The 19,013-nt window shown below is 37.2% G+C and overlaps 1 protein-coding gene and 1 pseudogene across 2 annotated transcripts in view; both read left to right on the top strand.

Moving 5' to 3' along the window:
- COL5A2 (collagen type V alpha 2 chain) overlaps positions 1-19,013 on the top strand; it is a 373,443-nt gene that overhangs the window by 309,240 nt on the left and 45,190 nt on the right. For both annotated transcript variants that reach the window (XM_027590566.2, XM_027590567.1), the window contains 10 exons: positions 125-157; positions 1,261-1,293; positions 2,266-2,319; positions 7,669-7,779; positions 9,387-9,464; positions 11,063-11,107; positions 12,109-12,162; positions 12,556-12,609; positions 13,981-14,034; positions 16,938-16,991. In XM_027590566.2, the coding sequence (XP_027446367.1) occupies positions 125-157; positions 1,261-1,293; positions 2,266-2,319; positions 7,669-7,779; positions 9,387-9,464; positions 11,063-11,107; positions 12,109-12,162; positions 12,556-12,609; positions 13,981-14,034; positions 16,938-16,991 (570 nt within the window). The remainder of the gene's footprint in view (positions 1-124; positions 158-1,260; positions 1,294-2,265; positions 2,320-7,668; positions 7,780-9,386; positions 9,465-11,062; positions 11,108-12,108; positions 12,163-12,555; positions 12,610-13,980; positions 14,035-16,937; positions 16,992-19,013) is intronic.
- LOC113920255 lies at positions 17,514-18,497 on the top strand (annotated as a pseudogene).

Raw genomic sequence — 19,013 nt, 5'->3', positions numbered from 1 at the left:
GCACCCATTTTTTACATTTCTTACATTGAGATTCCCAGTGTTTATATGGAATATTCTAGTGTGACATGATTATGCACAACAAGCTATTATATTTTGATAATTGAATATTTTTTTTGCTTCATAGGGACAAAAAGGAGAACCAGGATTAGTGCCTGTTGTAAGTATATATATATATATGTATATATATATATATATTCGTTTTTGTGTCTTTAATAAACTTAGTTATAGTTGTATATTATTGCTTACATACATACTCTCATAGAAAGGGAAATTAGTTATTTTATAACCAAGTTTTAGTATAAGACAAGCAAACCAAGAGATTGATTCTTTAATATAATATTTAATGTTTATTTATTACAATATTCCTGAATTTTATTGTCCCATGACTGAAAGTGAACATCAGGATCTTACAAAGTTAAGCACATTATATATGGATGTAAAGTGATAGTTAAGATGTATATTTTTTACAGTATAAATAGCCATGTAATCTAAATAGAAAGGCATGATTTAATGTTCCACACTTCTGGAAATATGTCTTGCCATTATTCTGATTGAAATTCCCTATTTTATAAGAATTCTTAAGTTATTTAGACCTGTACATGATCAAAAAGTATATTATTAAGTAGGATGAAAATTCTTCAACCAGCAGTCTCATCGATCTCAAAGGAGTTGTCATCACTCTGTCAAGACAAAAAGTATATGCATGTTGATTTATTTGGCAGTGTTTGCATTTTTGCTTTGCCTTGAAATTGGCTTGTTTTTAACAAAGATTACCTAGAAAGTAAATCATTCATTTGTTATCTTTCATTTATAAACCCTTCCGTGTACTTACTCCGCCTTAGGTGCTATTTTAAGTGCTTTACAAATATTTATTTATTTGTCTTCACAACTCTGCCAGGGAGGTAATTTTATAGTCATCATCACCATTTTGCAGAAGGAGGAATAGTAAGCATGGAGAGGTTAAGTCCAATGTCATACCGCTGGGAAGGGATTAGAGTTAGTGAGGATTTGAACCCAGGCCTCGTGGCTCCAGCTTTGGTGCTCTCATTCACTGTAACAGTAGAGCCTCCCTGTATTAGAGTGTAAATTAGGTAATGTCCTAACACATAAGCAAGCTGGACATGGGCATCAATTGACAACATCCATTTGCTCCAAAAAATTTCACTGGGATTTTTGCGGTTATTCTTACTTGTTTGACTATTGATTTTCTAAAACTCTGTCAAAACTTCATCTTTACAGATTATCTTGTTTGTCGTTTAGGTAACAGGCATACGTGGGCGTCCAGGACCAGCAGTAAGTAGTTTCCTCCAACATTCATGGTACTCTTAAGTTCTTAGAGATACTGAAAGTCCTTATAAATATTATACCCATCAAAAGACAATAGAATGCAAAACCATGATGCTTGGCTTCTTGAAACATTTGTTTTTGAAACAGCTTCAAGTTCAAGTGTTCCTTTGCAGCAATGAATGATGCAAAAAAGATCATTTCGTTCTGAAATTGATGAACCCTGTTATTTCTCTAGTGTCCCTATTGGTTATATGAAAGGCAAAGCGATCTGTTGTTACATTGTTAATTTTAGATTAGCTTTACTCATTGAAATTAGGGCACACCTGTCTATTGTTTGACAATGATTAAAGGTAGGCTCCTTTTATCTGTTTAATGAAACAAACCGTTAATTTCATCTGTTAGTGAAATTAAATCATATTTCCATAGAATTTGAGAAATTACACATCAGAAGAGCGTATTACTGGTTTAGCACAGAAGACTACTGATTTCAGGTTTGGATTAGTAGTAGCATTCCTAGGTAACTAGATGGAGAACACACACGTATGTTCCCTCAGATCACCGATAATTTGGGTTTCACACATCTATGTAGTTCTAAAAATCCGAACTGTATTTTAGTGGCCATCATTTAGTACCAAAGGTTTGCATGGGACAAGACAGCAAAAATGATCCTTATAAATTTTGCAATTATCGTTCAAGTAATATGTTCAGCTCACTGGGCTCCTTGACGCTCTGATGTAGCACTTAATTCTTTAATTCTTTACAGGCCTTTAAGCTTCATTGCTAACATAAACAGCCTTTCTGTGTACGCAGGGCTTTTATATGCACGTGGCTTTATTTTCTATAGTCTTCAGTTGAATCAAATTAGAAAAGAAGAGCGATACTTCTGTTTTCCGGTTTTCTTAGATCAAGCAAGCATTTAAAACAAGAACATCTGAAGTATGTGTGTTTTGAAGGCATAATCATCATTTTCTGTTTCAGGGACCTCCTGGTTCACAAGGACCAAGAGGAGAGAGGGGCCCGAAGGGAAAACCTGTAAGTTGACAGCAGAGTCGCCTTTTTTGTGAATTGTACCCTGTACTGAGTAAGCACCTCGAGACCACATTCCCAGGATGCGGCAAAGAGTTGGTGGCGCTGTTTCTCTCTCACCTCTTTCAAATGGGACAGAATTCAGGTCGTGAAGTGATTGTGCGTCTCTTCTGATTCAGAGGAAATGATCACATGGTAATAATTACCTATTATCTTCGTAGGTAACACAAACGGCGTCTCTTCGTCCCTCAGGAGGCCAAACTAAAATAAAGTAGAACCTAAGGAAACCTAATGAATACCTCATGTTGTTTTCAGAAGTTGTAAATCATGAGTGAACAATGCCAGGAATGTCCTGTTGAGATAAAACACCCTAGTTCTGTGATCTGTGGTTGCTACAGGAATAACCAAACTGGATAAAGGAAAAAATTATTAGAGGACTAAATTTTCTTTCAAGTGGTTGTACAGTGAATTTATTTCCCGAGTAACACTCTATCTTTTTTCACTGCACAGCTGATACAGAGTTATCAAAGGAGTCATTTTAAAAAATCAACAAATCCATTACCAGAACAAAGGGAACACCCTTAAATTTAAATGATCAACTTTATACCCTTGAGATAAAACATCAACATATTATATAATATATGCCAGAGTTTTTTTACTTATTACCAAGTCCTAGGATAGCAATTCTTTTTCTTTTTAGATCTCACCCTCAGAAACTAATGTCTTTCATATATTAAATAACTGGATTAATTTTTGTATTGCTATCAGTATCTTATGTTTTAATCAGAAAAATTTGTGCTCTTTAATTTTCTGTCTAATGACATCTACTAAATTTAACTCTCTAGATTTTTAGCCTTCTAAATATGTGTTTATCCATATGTAGATGGGAGAAATAGATGAGCAAGGAAGCAACAAACAACCTTGAATATATAAATAAGGAAAAATGTATTTTAGATCATGTCACTAGGAGCTCTTGCCACTGGTTTCATCTTTGATATTATTTTATGCTTCCACACATTTGACCAAGTATAGCATGCTGACAATACTTTTTCCAAACTGGAGCTGGAGTTATGGATATAGGTATTGGCAGGCGTGCAGGTAAATGACAGTTTTCCCAAGGAAACAGGGCATAGTCCTATAGGTGTGTAGGAAGGCTGTGTTCTGATGACCCCATGCTGTTCTTCATTCTTCATTGTTGGGCTTACTGAGCTACCTCACCAGTGTTGGTAGCATGAACACTGTTAGTGGCTCTCCAGATGTCTGCCCAGGGTCTAGAATGACCGAAACAGATAGAAGATAACTTCAGTTAGGTGAAGTGCAGGGGACCATGCAGAAAATAATGTGCATCAATGTACTCATGCCCTTAAATAATTGATAACACTGAGTCCTAAGTCTAGGTGGAAGTTACTATGGAAATACTGGTTGGACTTTCAGAATTCCTTATTAGGATTCAGTGAGTCTACTCTTGCCCCGTCTTCTCTACTTGACTTAGTGTGTGATATGCTCCGCTTCCTATCTTGGTTAACAATGAGACAATCAATGGAGAATTAGGGGTGTGTTTGTGTGTATGTGTGTGTGTGTGTGTGTGTGTGTGTGTGTGTAAGAGGAGTAGCTATTTATTTGGAATTAAGCAAAACAATCTTGGCAGATGCCCAAATAGGAAATCTGTTCTCTTAATCCTAGCAAGCATTGGTGTGATGGTAAGTGTTTAACGACTGACTCATTAAAAAAAGACGTGCCTGTACTTTTGCTGATTTCCCTGGTGTAAATGCTTCCAACATGGCCAATTGCAAGATCCTGGCATGATGTCACAAAATACCTGTAGGTAGAGTATTTTGCCTCAGGTCCCAAGACATGGAGAAGCCGCTTACCAGACAAAAGCTGTGGCTGGCACAATGTAGGCTGCTACTGCCATCTTAAATACCAGTTTCTCCCTCTGCTTCCATCACCATCAAAAACACGCAGAAATCTCACGATGGAAAGCATGGTTTCTCAAGCTCAACACTATTGGTATTTGGGGCCACTTAATTCCTATGCATTGTAGGATGATTGGCAGCATTTCTGATTTCTACCCACTAGATGCCAGTAGCAATACCTGTCCTCCTTCTTCATACAGTTGTGAGAGCTAAAAATGTCTCTTGATGTTACCGAATGTCCCCCTGGGGAAAGAGAGCAACAGTGCTCAGGCTCAAGAACTACTGCTACAGAGATACTCTCACGAAGCCTTCGTTCCTAGCCAATGACCATCGGGACTGTCTCTCATCATATGTCCTTGGTTTTAACTAAGTTAACCTGATAACTTCATAGTGACAAACTAGCAATTTGTCTGTCAGAAGATGGACAATGGTGTGCTGAGTTTTAATTGCACATGACACTTAAACTCTGTAGATCTGTTTCCTCATCTGTAAAATGGGACAATCTCACCAACTCTAACATTTCATGATGTGTGTGTGTGTGTGTGTGTGTGTGTGTGGTGAATAAAGTTCTTTACCATTGAGGTAATTTATTAGTCTTTTCTATTTGTGGATGTTTAAAGGTCGCCACCTAGTGGCAATATATAAGTACTTTTTATGTTATGTTAATCACCATACAATTATATCATTAGTTTTTGATGTAGTGTTCCATGATTCATTGTCTGCGTATAACACCCAGTGCTCCATGCGGTACGTGCCCTCTTTAACACCCATCACCAGGCTAACCCATCCCCCCACCCCCCTCCCCTCTAGAACCCTCAGTTTATTTCTCAGAGTCCACAGTCTCTCATGGTTCGTCTCCCCTCCGATTTTCCCCTCCTTCATTTTTCCCTTCCTACTATCTTCTTCTTTTTTTTTTTTAACATATAATATATTATTTGTTTCAGAGGTACAGGTCTGTGATTCATCAGTCTTACACAATAAGTACTTTTTATTGTAGATGTCTGAGATTAGTGCTAGAGTATCCTGGGGGATGGGTGGGAACGATGATAAATGGAATATTTACCTTAATATAAAATGTATATAATTCAGCTCACTTAGAAATATGAAGGTATATATTTTAATGTGTTCCCAAATGATAGTTTTTGTTTTCAGTGTTTCTTAGTAAAACTGCTCATATACTATATTTTTCTTACTTTCACTTACAATTATGTTCACTTAATTTTGGATAATTTTTACAAATTTTTATTAATTTTAATCTCAATTTGCATGAGAGTAAATCATGTAGGTTATTTAGAGTAGATGCTTTGGAGGCACAGAATGCATCATGAAGTCAATAGAAAAGTGGGCTGGCTTCAGAGTGGACTTTAAAACATGATTATTAATCACAGAGGGATGGAGAAAGGACACAATTTTTGAGGATTAATATTACCCAAAATTCTCTCTATTCTCATTGACACTAAATGTAGTTTTTGGTGTTGTCTTTAGAAATCCCCTCGGGAGCAGAGATGTTTCAGCTCACTTTTTGTATAACAATACCTGGTTATCAATTAGCAATTTCACATTTCAAAACGACATTAGAAGTTTTCCACACAAGGCTCTTTGAGTAGATCAGACTACTACATTTTCTGCACTACCACTGACAATATGAACTTCCAGCTGATGGTGCTCACATTCCTATGATCCAGGCGTCCTAGATAGCAATTAGAATCAGCCTCGTAAGTATAATTAAAAGAGTTCAGTGAATTGACAGTGGTCTAGGAGTCAGAAAGTGTTTGACTTGATAAAGGAGGAGAATAATTTTCTGAGAAATTAGTTTTTAAAGTGGAAGTTTTTCAGACTATCTACTTCTATTTGAATAGATAAGTTTGCTTATATTCTAGTCTTCCAAGAAGTAAACGTATCTATATGAATCTATATAAATGTTTGAATATATTAATTAAATTACTGAATAGCTATTATGCCACCCTCCCCAAAGCCGTTATATGCAAACTGCCCCCTTTCCCATCTCAGCTTGTTTTATATTTATTCTTTCTGCTGTATTAACTCATATTTTAATTACTTATTGTAAGCCAGGAGGTGTTCTCATGTTTAGGCATGAGAAGCTCCTTTTATTGAACTCCAATTCCCTTACTATATTTTTCTTGATCTGCTTCTAATTATAACAGTCATACTGACTTTTGAGTTCTTTGGTCCCTTCTTTCTTTTGAAAGTCCGTTAGGACTCTTCAGGGGTTAAAAAGTCAGAAAATGCTTCACGAGGCTTGTGGGAATGATGAGGTTGGGGGATGGAGCATTTCCAGCACTGAGGACGTGGCTGTTCACCAAGCTGCCTTCAGAATGTGGGTTGGGAGGAGGGTGGAATTTGGCAGCTAGAAACCATTGCTCACTTCTCTGAGAACTAGACTTGGCTAGTTCTACTTGACCCAGGCTGGGTCACTGTGCCTTTCCCTCTGTTTCTTATTGGTCTGGTCTACCTTTGGGGATGGTAAAGGAAATAAAGTGTGCCAGACTTGAGGGACGAGAATAAAGAGGATTGAGATGTGAAAATGTAGTAAGCATATATTGTGTCTGCCATGTGCCAAGAACTATACAAAACATTAAAAAAATTAGAAATGGAAAAAACCACAAACCCCAGTCAAGGGGCTTTCAGATGTTTTTTTGGTGGGAGGAGGTTAAGTAGACACATGTATAGTTAACCGTAATCTAAGACAGACAAGTGAATTTAGAAATTTTTATTAAACACCACAAAACCAACCAAATAGGGAAGCTTGTTCTAGAACACTGGTGAACGGAATGCAATTTTATAATTCTTCCAAGAAGGCTCATACTGGGGATTTAATACATCAAGAGCCAAGTTTTGACCAGAATGTACAACCATGCCCTGATGGAGAGGCTGTGATCAGGGCTGAAATCAGCAGTGTCAGCAGAGCTGATGAAATTACTGTAGGTGGCTGGATTGCTATTGGTTTTGTTTGTTTTTTTTTTATAGGACTTTATTTATTTATTTTTTTTTTAGAGAAGTTTGAGGTTCACATCAAAATTTAAAGGTGGGCACAGAGAGTTCTCATATACGATCTGTCCCCATATCAAGATCCCCCATCAGAATCCATAGTTTGCATTAGAATTGCTCTTGATGGGGTTTGGACGAGTGTATACTGGCACATATTCATCATCATAGTATCACACAGAGTGTTTTCACTGTTCTAAAATTCTTCTGTGCTCTGCCTTTTAATCTCCCCATTCCCACCCCAACCCCTGGCCACTGCTAATCTCCATAATTTCGCCTTTTCCAGAATGTCATAGAATCGGAAGCGTACAGTATGTCTATTCCTTTTTAAAATAATGAACACTTCATCTCCATCAAGAAGTCTGTGCTTTTAGCTTTCTACTAAGTACATATTTGGCAATGTGTTCTAATTTGCGCTGGCTTGTTTTCCCAGGGTCCTCGTGGTCCTCAGGGAATTGATGGAGAACCAGGTGTTCCTGGTCAGCCCGGTGCCCCAGGGCCTCCTGGACATCCATCCCACCCAGGACCTGATGGCATGAGCAGGGTGAGTTCTATGCATTGTTCAATGTTATATTTAGATAATATGTTAATTTTAAAATTTTTATTATTGAAGGATAGTTGACATACAATGTTCTAGTTGTTTCGAGTGTACAATGTAGTGTTTCAACAATTCTATACATTCCTCAATGCTCACCGTGGTAAGTGTAGTCACCATCTGCCACTATACAATATTATTACAATATTATTGTTTGTATCCCCTAAGCTGTACTTACTTTTCATCCCTGTGACTTATTATTTCATAACCAGAAGTTTGTGCCTCTTCATCCCCTTCACCTACTTTGCCCATCCCCCCCACCTAAGTTTTTGATTTATTATTATGATTTTAAGTTGTCTTAGTTCACATGTTGGCCCTTGACTGGAAGAGCAGCTAAGTGAATGCAGTGCTACTATGGAGCAACAATAAAACTAGGAAATCCACAGAGAATTGTTGGAAAATTCAAAATAGCATTTTTCAAAGTACCGCTTCAAATTACTTGTGTTTTTCAATGCCAGTTCTGGACTCTGCAATTTTATTCTTTCCATTGATTCTAAAGGGCTACTAATACTGTCCCCAATATAAATTGAAAAGAGCGACATCTTTCTTCTTCTGCTGTTCTCTAGGCTCAGAATGCTCACAAAATCTGTGTCATGTCCTCCACAAGAAGGGAGGATGACACATCCAGTATGATGTATATGGAATGGGCCACTGAGTTGACATGAAAAATCCTATCTGATGATTTCCCAATTTTAGTTTCCTGCCAGAAATAAAATAAAACAAAATGTCTTTCTATATATGCTTCCTTGAATTCTTAGTGGCAGACGTAGGGGCTTTATGAGTAGATGCATAGCAAAGCTAGGGAACATATGGACTGAAATCGGATTTTTGTTTTATTATAATTTATACAGTTGCTTCTCAACTGATTGCAGAAGGAATTGCCAATTTATTTTTTTCAACAGTATGCACATTTCCCCTACTAAGATCTGGAAATTAATCGAACTCCTGGAATATATATGGACAGTTTTGGTCAATTGGGTTACCAGAGTTTTTGTGATGTGAAAGGGAATAGATAAAACCGTTGCCAATTCTTGGAACAGTCAGAGAGTCATTAAAAGGATTATAAAATCAACTTACATAAATACAGTTAAAGTTTACTGGTCATGAACAAAGAAACAAGAATACCATCTAAGTAAAATAGTCTGAAATGGAAACTGGAATCTGCAGGACAAATGTTTTAAAAGCAGCTTTTAGGCTTTGTTCAGACGTTTGGAATGCTCCAATTGTGGGAGAAAATCAGATAAAGAGATTTAAAGCTGAAAACGATTAGACCAGCAGAACGGTATATGCTTTTACCAAGGAGGAGACATTTGGCCCATTGCAGTAGTTGTTCTGAAGGAACTTAGTTGTAAAATACTCTGAGGAAGATTGTTCAATCAAAAACATGTACAATGGAAAAGAACTCGAATCTTTCTGCGCTTTAAAGTCAAAAGTATAAAATGATTCTCAGAAGAGTCATTCTATGAGAATCCCAGAGAATGTGCATTTCTCAATCTAAAAGTTTGTTGATCTATGTCTTTTGCTGTGGAAATAACATGAACACATTGCTTTTACAGCCATTTTCAGCTCAGATGGCTGGGTTAGATGAAAAATCTGGACTTGGAAGTCAAGTAGGCCTCATGCCTGGCTCTGTGGTAAGTGCAGATTTTACTGATAATCAAAGTTTCTTGTGGAAAATAACATTATATAAAGCAAGGTTTGAATTAGCTAGTTAAGAAGTAATATGTGTCTTCTTAAACAAATCCATCCATCCATCCATTAACTCATTCAGTTTATTTGTCAAACCCTGCCGTGTCCCAATTAAAAGCCCAGTGGTGTTCCATTTGTAACTGTGCAAAGAATTTGTTGACTTTAATAAAGGGCTGCCTGTATATTTCATTTAATATTTGAAGAAAATAAAGGATTTTAAAACATATAACCACCACAACAAAACCCATACTTTTGACGGTGTTTTTAGAAACAGTGATTTGGCAAAACTTTGACATGGGAAGTTTTGCCATTTTAATTTTCATTATTTCCTATTTAATATCCTCTGGCTGCCTATGCCAACAGCTCTAAAGTTTCCTGACTGGGCCTAGCAACCCCATTCCCATTGTCTTTTGAATTTCTTCAACTGCCAAAGAGTCCCATTTTCTCTGGTCAAGTACTTTAACCTGGGTATTTGGAGAATACAATCTCACTGAACAAATTAACACTTATCCAACCAACTCTCCCATGCTTTTTTGCTCATAACATAATTCAAAGTCATCCCAGATTAATGGAATTCTGGGCAATAGCCAAGTGTAAAGTTAGACTACATACATAAGCACATCTTTTACCCATCCTTAAACACTGCCTGTCTGTCTACTTTTTAAATCACTAGCAGTATGGGCTCATTCAATGATTACCATGGGATATGTTTCTGAAATATATGTGTTTCCATCCATCTGAAGTTCAAATTGCAAATATGTTTATTTTTTAAATGGAGCTTTTGTTTTCTTACTAGCTAAAACCCTGATCAATTCAAAATAAAAATTTAAATTTTTGCCATAAGAACAAACTTGATTTTGATTTAATTGGTTTTGCTTTTTCTTACACTTCAAAAATTATATGGATATATGATTAATACAATTTTTAAAATGGCATTTTCCTTTCCTTCCCTTTGTCATGCCTTGGTGCAATCATTTCATGTTTAAATGGAAAAAGCCTATGTGGATACTTTAAATGTTTGTTATGAAAGAAAGAAATAATCCAGAAATCTCAGTGCTGTAGATAATTTTAAACTTACATTTAATGTAATCTAGTCAATATTGTTGATAGCTTCCTAAGTCTTTAATTCAATGTGCTCATTAAAGCTATAAGAGTTATCTGCTGTGATGCTGAAGAACTCAATAGACAGTTTGAGAATTACTTAACTGCCTGCCAAGATTTTTCTTTCGTTGGATATTCTGGTTTAACAGAACCACCCCTTAAGCATGCAAATGTTCTTGTCCCAGAGGCACTGGGTGTATACGGGCATATTCTTTTTTCTCTTTATGAGAGTGAAAGTATGTATAAAATCATCCCAAATGTTGCCCAAACTTTAATCTTCTTGAATTTAGCTGCATTCCAGATGAGTACAAATGAAGAATGTCATCATCTTTCACTGTCAAAGCTTCACTTTTCCAGATTCTAAGCCTGATTCAACATTTTTGAAACGTTTGACCTAATTGTCATGAACACTATGCAACTTTTCTTCTCATTTGTTTTTAAGGGTCCTGTTGGCCCAAGGGGACCTCAAGGCTTACAAGGGCAGCAAGTAAGTCTTTTTATAATTAACCTACATACTATAGCAAAATAAAAACAAATACAAATAAGGTCTCTGTGACATGCGTGCTTTCAGCTTGCCTTTAAATTTCATATTGTAATGCTCACTTTGAACAGGCTGTATTCAATTAACTTCTATTCAGAAATACATGCAGCATGTTTTTTCAGAGTTTCTTCATGCGGCTAAAGTTTTATCATCTGGTTTCTTTATGTGACTGGCCTCCAATACAAAGGATTTTTATATGCTTTTGCTTCTGAAATCACAGATCATTATCTCATGTCATAATGAAAATTCTCCTAATTGGTTATGTGCTAACTCTGAGGCTGTGAAACCAGATCATTGAAGGCTACCACCATGTGGTATTAGAAATCACAGCCAAGGCAATCACTCCATGGGATCTTTAAAAAGAGTATAATACTATCTTTCTGTAGCATATCAAATACCAATCAAGCAGTGTAGAGATATTTTTTAATTTTTGTAGTGATTTGACGGGCAGTAGGAAATAATTTTTCCAAAAGAAAGGGAAAAAAAAGAATTCTTAGCTCTGTCAAAGATTTCATATTGTCATTATCATGTGTGTGGAGTCTTACTTCAAGCCATTTTATATTAGTGCCCTGGATGAATAGAAAACTGTAGTTGTTGATGGTGATGAGGAAGACGAACGTCAGTATCATGATGATAAGTACCACCGATGGAACACCCCCTCTGTGCAGCACTATTCTAGGTTCTTAACGTGCATTTGTTATCAAGAGAGCTGTAACAGCTTAATGAAGTAGGTAGCATTATTATTCTTATTTCACAGGTTAGGAAATTGAGGTTTAGAGAGATTAAGTAACTCCCTCAAAGGCACAGAGCTGGAATGTGGGAGACCCAGCAGTTTAAGCAACTGCACTATCCTCAGGAATATATGATTTAGTATTCTGTTTTCTTTGGTTTGTATATGTAATTTACATATAATTATATTTATTTGCATAATTTGTTCTTAATTTTAGGGTGGCATTGGCCCTACAGGACCTCCTGGTGAACCTGGCGAACCTGGACCAATGGTAAATGTCGAGTAAGCATGTAGACCCAGTTAAAGATGGGTCCACCATTATAATGATGTGAGCTCTTTCTTTTGTCAGCCCTTTCCTAATGTAGTGAGAAATTAGGGTCCAGTTCAGGAGGCTAGTATTATGTTTCTTGTGGCAGAGTATTTAAATTCAGAGGCTTTGAATATGGTTAGCAGACCATGCCAAGATATTTGCATTTGTGAAATTAAATTTTTTTCCTTTGAGTACATGATCTGAGGCATGCAACATAAAATTCAGAATATAAATAAAGCTGTTTTCTCTGATATTTTTCATTTGTCTCAAGAATATTTTAGATTATATCATTGGTAGGTATAGGCAAATATAAGTAAATCTTCTTTTTTTCCTTTCATTTTGCTTTGTTATTAGGGTCCAATAGGTACACGTGGACCAGAGGGCCCTCCTGGAAAACCTGGTGAAGATGTAAGCTGCCTGCCTTCATTATGCTTTGCAATTTTGAAGAGGTTAATAAGAAGCTACAGTGTTAACATGGATATTATTCATTAACTCCCAATGTACTTTCCTCACTCTTAGCTTTTATTAAATGCACGCAAAACTGGAGAACTCAGAGTGTAGTTCTATAAAAATCTAAAAGTATTCTTAATTTCAATGGTTTTGTATTATTAGGTTCTGGTTTTTTCTTGCATCTCCCCCCCAAGTTTTCCATTGTGATTTCTCCATAAGATATTAGAATTGCTGTCACAATAGCCACAACTTTTGCTGGTGGAACCTCTGACGTGAACTTAAAGAAAAATACATTGCTCTGATGGCAAAACATCATTATGAGGTCTTCATTAAATGGAATTTTTTTAATGTATTAATAGTATAGCACCGATATTGCTCTCCAATGCTGAAAAAGCCATTTCTTCAATTGGATTTTTTTTTTTAAGATTTTATTTATTTATTTGACAGAGAGAGAGAGAGTGAGTGAGAGAGAGAACACGAGCAGGGGGCAGTTAGAGAGGGAGAAGCAGGCTCTCCACTGAGCAGAGAGCCTGACGTGGGGCTCGATCCCAGGACCCTGGGATCACGACCTGAGCCGAAGGCAGACGCTTAACGACTTGGCCACCCAGGCGCCCCTTCAATTAGATTTTTAAAGTTAAGACTCAACTTCAGGTTTTAACAATGATAACATGTGATCTAAGAACAGGATACAAAAACAGATTTGATTTTCTGGACTTTTTTTCTCAGTTGTACCAAAGTTGAGGATAAAATCATGGGTAAACTGTTAATTTCTATGTGATACTAAAACAAGTAAATATTTTCTCTTTGTGTCTCAAAGAGATTTATTTCAGCAGATACATTGAATTTGGTAGTAAAGAAAGTATGTCTAGTAGTTCTTAATTATTTTATCACAAGAAAAGAAATGACAAGTCGTGTTCTAAGAAACTGTTTTAATTCAGTGCCACATGTTGATATAGAATTTCATAGCATGTACCTGTGTGTTGTATGTGTGTGTAAATTTTGATGATTGTGAAAAGGTGAGCTAGGTCAGATGAGTATAATTTATATTAATTTCTTCTTCTGGATAAATTAGTGAAAGCTTCACACTGACTTGCTATAATAGATTGCCATCAGAAATAGAGCCCAATCTCACTTTTACACTGTTTAGAGCATTGGGCATGCGCTTTCTTTTTTGGGGGTGGGGGCATGAGCTTTCTAAAAAAGACCTTTATCGGCAATTGACTTGTCGTCTAGTCTCAGAAGGGAGCATTTTAATCCTCTTTGCCTCCCCCTCACCTTGTGTCTGTGTGTGTGTTTTTTGTTGTTGTTTTTTTTTTTTTAACCTTAAAGGGTGAACCTGGTAGAAATGGAAATCCTGGTGAAGTGGGATTTGCAGGATCTCCGGTAAGTTTATACTTATCAATACAATGCCAGAGAGGCAAACTTTGCAAAGGAAAGAACATTAAAATTACCTTGTAATTCATTATATACATGTGCACTAGACACTATCACCAAGATATGTTCCCTTTTGTCATTGTGAAACAGTATATTTTGCTAGAATGATAGCTAATTCCAATTTCCTATTTTGCATTGGCACCATATGAATAAGCCTCCTAGAGCTAAATAATTATTTCATAACCTAACATGGGTACTCTCCAAACCGAGTGTCAAATTTACAAAGTCACCAACCTGACTATTTCTATTTCACAACTTCCTAATCTCATTTGTCTTTTTAATATTGTCAAAAAGAACAGCTTGAGCGTTTATTGATTTTTTTTTTTATATGCTAGGGACAATAAATTATGGACAGGATGCCTCTTTGGCTGCTCCTCAAACCCTCATGTTGGCTGAAACTCGTTGTTCTGGACCCTAAAATCTTATGACAAGATACACTGATGGCCAGCACTCCTAACATAGCTACTTCTCCCCTTGGCTTACTGCAGGGACCTGTCCCTGGTAACACACTCCACCAGAATTCAGGACCTGGGCCACTTGGCCATACTCTAAACCCACCTCTCTGTCCTCACTCAGGTTACTTTGATAGGCCCTCTCCTAGGATATGCTACACCGGCAATGGGGAAAATTAGAGATAAGCAAGCAAAAATCCTCTTAACATTCTTGCTCTTAAAGTTTCTCCTTGTGTGACAACCCCTAAACGGATTCAACCTTCTACTTTCTACATTTCCTATATTCTTCTAATGTTCCTTCCCCTCAATACAACCAACAGTACTGAATTATTCTCCACTTACTTCCTGAAAATTGATGAAGTTCAATGCTGGGATTTTTTTGTAAAAAACAAATGAGTGCTCATCTTTTAAGGGAACTTACAGAGCTTCCAAGCATTATTTAGTTTCAAATATAAAACCAGTTCCCCAGCTCCCTGCTCTCTCTCTTCCCTTTCCTCCCCCAGCAGCCTGGGGAGTCAGTGCAGACCAAGGCATGAGGTTTGGTCATTAGCACAGATGTCCGCGTCAGCCAGCACAGGCTCGAACGTCCCTTCCTACTGTGCTCTCGCACATCCTCTCGGTGTGGGCCCTCTGTGGGGAGGACGCAGGCCCTGCCAGCATGTTGCAGATGCACCCGGCAAGTTCTGTGCAAGGACACATGTGATTGGGGTATGATGACAGTCTCGGGTCAGCAGAAAGAGAAAATTTTATGAGTACTAGTACATCTGGTTCATTTTCTTGTTGCATTAGAGATATGTAATCGCATGAGAATTCCCTTACAGACCACAAAAACTCAGTTAACTAATTATTTGAAATAGCATAGCTCAGTAATTCTCCTATAGGCTGAGTGTATGGAGTTCCCTGCTCAGGAAGGAGGGGGAACAAATATCAGTAAAGGGGAGCATTCCAGTGGACAGACCTACAGGAAACGCTTGAAGTGAGGAATTCCCAAGCAGGGCTGCGTAAACAGAGGAATTAGTGGAACTTTATTTGTTCAGAGAGACATGGTTTGATGTGCCCTGACTGTTAAAACGCCTCCTTAAAACACTACAGAAACATTCTCCCTACAAGAGGTCACAGAGGAATGATTGCTTTGCTTTTATCATATGAATTTCATTTATTGAGTAGTTAGTACACAGTGAATGAAGGCAATGATGTACAGAACAGAAGATTTTGCCATCTGTCTGAGATTGTGTTAGCACAAGTGAAGTTCCTTAGGAAAGGTTTAGGAGAAGTGCTATGAGTGTTAAGACAAATGTTAAACCATTTCTTCAGTTGTTTCTTCAGTGATTATTCATTGAATGCCCACTCACTAGGCATAAGGCTAAGTGCCAGGGATATGCAGATTAATAGTAATGATTGATAATAATTGATACATGAATCTACGCTAGCAATGTCCTCAGTCTATGGGTGCCAGTGGTAATGGCATTCAATTCAAAACCAAATTAATGTAGACAATGAGAATAAGTGAATAATTAAGTCACTGGGTCCTTACCTATTTTAAGAGGGTATAAGGAAAAAGTTGCATCATCATTTCAAAATAGTCATATCATTTAGATTTAATTTTCCATTTGATTCCTATTTTTTTTTAATTTACTATGCTTAGGTGGAGGATGCATAAAATTAACATAAATTAAGGAATTATTGAGTCTAGGATCCAACTTGTTCTCTCCATAATTCTTGACCAACCCTTCTGTTGGATATTTCCTTTCTTCAGTTAATCTTTTAAACAATCATAGATCCATAAAACTTCTCCTGAACATTCTACTTAAAATAAATTTTTGATCACTTTTTAATGTGATCTTTCTAATCCTATTCTGCTGCCAATATTTGGTAGTTCAGAGAAAATAAAATACCTTGATGTGTACAGACATATTTATTCTTCTACCACAAGTAAAGCACAATATACAGAAAGCATAGTTTTCCTTAAGTTCCTTCCCTGATTTTTTTCCACATACAATCGATATAGTTGATTCAGACATTGAACACGTTGACTCTGACTTATTTTCCTGTATTTTGTCTGTTTGGGTTTTGTTTGTTTGCTTTTGTGTTGTTTTGTTTTTTGCTACTAATTATAATACGGTGATATAGTTTAAAAATTTGGAAATGTCATCAAATCAATACCTGGCACTAATCCAGGTCTTTGTGTAAGTCATGTTTCCATTCCTAACAGTGAGTTTGCTTTGCTAATTTTGATCACGTAGGTGTATTTTGACAGATGAAAGTATACTGATCCTTTCTCTTCTTTGGTATTTTGCTAAACAAAACTATAGTGTTAGATTTTTGGGGAACAAAATTATGTTAAACAATTTCCTATTCTTATTAATAACTCTCAAATGCCTTACCTATTTTTTTTCACAGGGAGCTCGAGGATTTCCTGGGGCTCCTGGTCTTCCAGGCCTGAAGGGTCACCGAGTAAGTTCAATCCTTCATAATCCTTTCAGATACTATGGCTTATTGAGTAGGGTCGGGGGAGCATTACCTTCAAAATCTTTACAATTCTGTTTGTCAGTTGTCCTTAGCTGGCTCTGGTCTCAGTATTCATCTGTGGTTATCAAATTCACAATACTTTTTTATATTTCCTTTGAATTTCATTTGATTCTATAAACAAATATATTTTGTGTTCTTACTATATGCTGGATACTGTACTACAAAAGAGGACGCAGTGATGAACAAGAAAAATCCATAGCTTTCAGCCTCAGGCTAATGAGGGTTACAGTTACAAAAAGACATAATGACTACATAGTGGAATAAGTGACAATGATACTAGAGAGCGCTAGATCATGGGAGGGGTCCAGTCAGCCCAAACTGGGGAGGCCATAGAATGTTTCTCTCTTTATAACTCAAGATAATTAAGAGGTAATTATTATATGTTATGTACATATATAGAAATTACATATCACTCAAAACGGAGGTAAAACCTCCATTGCAGCAACAATGTGTGCTTGACCACACAAGGTTGATGGGCATGTAATGGAACCAAAGAGAGCTGTTTCTAGAAAGGATCGTGTAAAGCCTGATGCCCATCGGGCGCCTGGGTGGCTCAGATGGTTAAGCATCTGCCTTCGGCTCAGGTCATGATCCCAGAGTCCTGGGATTGAGTCCCGCATTGGGCTCCCTGCTAGGTGGGGAGCCTACTTCTCCCTCTGCCTCTGCCTCTCTCTCTCTGACTCTCATGAATAAAAAAAAAAAAAAAAAAAAAAGCCTGATGCCCATCTAGCAGTGAAGAAAGTTTCCATCAGTGGTATTAAAGAAGATACAGAAGAATAGAATCTGAGAGACTACTTTGAAAAGTATGGCAAGATTGAAACCATAGAAGTTATGGAGAAAAGGCAGACTGGAAAAAAGGGAGGATTTGCTTTTGTAACTTTTAATGATAATGATGCAGTTGGTAAAATTGTTGTTCAGAAATACAACACTATTAATGGGCATAATTGTGAAGTGGAAAAGGCCCTTTCTACAGAAATGCAGTCTGCTGGATTACAAGGAAGTCATGGAGGTAGATCTGGCAACTTTATGGGTCGTGGAGGAAACTTTGATGGGAGATGAGGCTCTGGTGGTGGAGGTGGTGGTAGCAGAGGTAGCTAAGGAGGAGGTGATGGTGGCAACGATGGTGGTGGTCCTAGTTATGGCAGTAGAGGAGGCTATGGTGGTGGTGGTGGACCAGGATATGGACCAGGATATGGCAGATATGGTGGCAGTGGTGGAGGATATGATAGTTACAATGAAGGAAGAAATTTTGGAGATAACTATGGTGGTGGTGGGTGCCATAATGATTTTGGAAATTACAGTGGACAACAGCAATCAAATTATGGACTGATGAAGGGGGACAGTTTTGGTGGAAGAAGCTCAGGCAGTCCCTGTGGTGGTGGTTATGGGTCTGGTGGTAGAAGTGATGGATATGGTAGCAGAAGGTTCTAAAAAAACTCAGACGAAAAAGGCTACAGTTCTTAGCAGGAGAGAGAGCGAGGAGTTGTCAGAAAAGCTGTAGGTTACTTTGAAACAGTCGTCCCAAATGCATTAGAGGAACTGTAGAACTCTGCCACAGAAGGAACGATGATCCATGGTCAGAGAAGTTACTGCAGCTTAAACAGGAACCCCTTCTTGCTCAGGACTGTCATCATCCCAGTTTGCAAACAGTGTAGCTATGGATTAATGCAATGTAGTGTCAATTATATGAGGTCTTTTATCTGCTATAGCTTTTGCTTTTTCGTTTCATTACATCAGGTATAGTGCCTGGTAAATTGTGGTAGTGGAGCCAGGAATAAAAAGTTGAAGGATTTGTAACTTTTCAATATTTGTGTAGTTCAGTTTTTCTACATTATAGTACAGAAACTTTAACAAAATGCAGTTTTGAAGGTGTTTCCTTGTGAGTTAACAAGGAAAGAAGATCATTGTTAATTACTATTTTGTATGAAGTTTGCTAAAATTAACTGT

The sequence above is a fragment of the Zalophus californianus genome, chromosome 3, assembly GCF_009762305.2.
Source record: "Zalophus californianus isolate mZalCal1 chromosome 3, mZalCal1.pri.v2, whole genome shotgun sequence".
Lineage (NCBI taxonomy): Eukaryota > Metazoa > Chordata > Mammalia > Carnivora > Otariidae > Zalophus > Zalophus californianus.
Note: the sequence above shows the minus strand (reverse complement) of the source record. Positions and strands in the feature narration are given on the sequence as shown.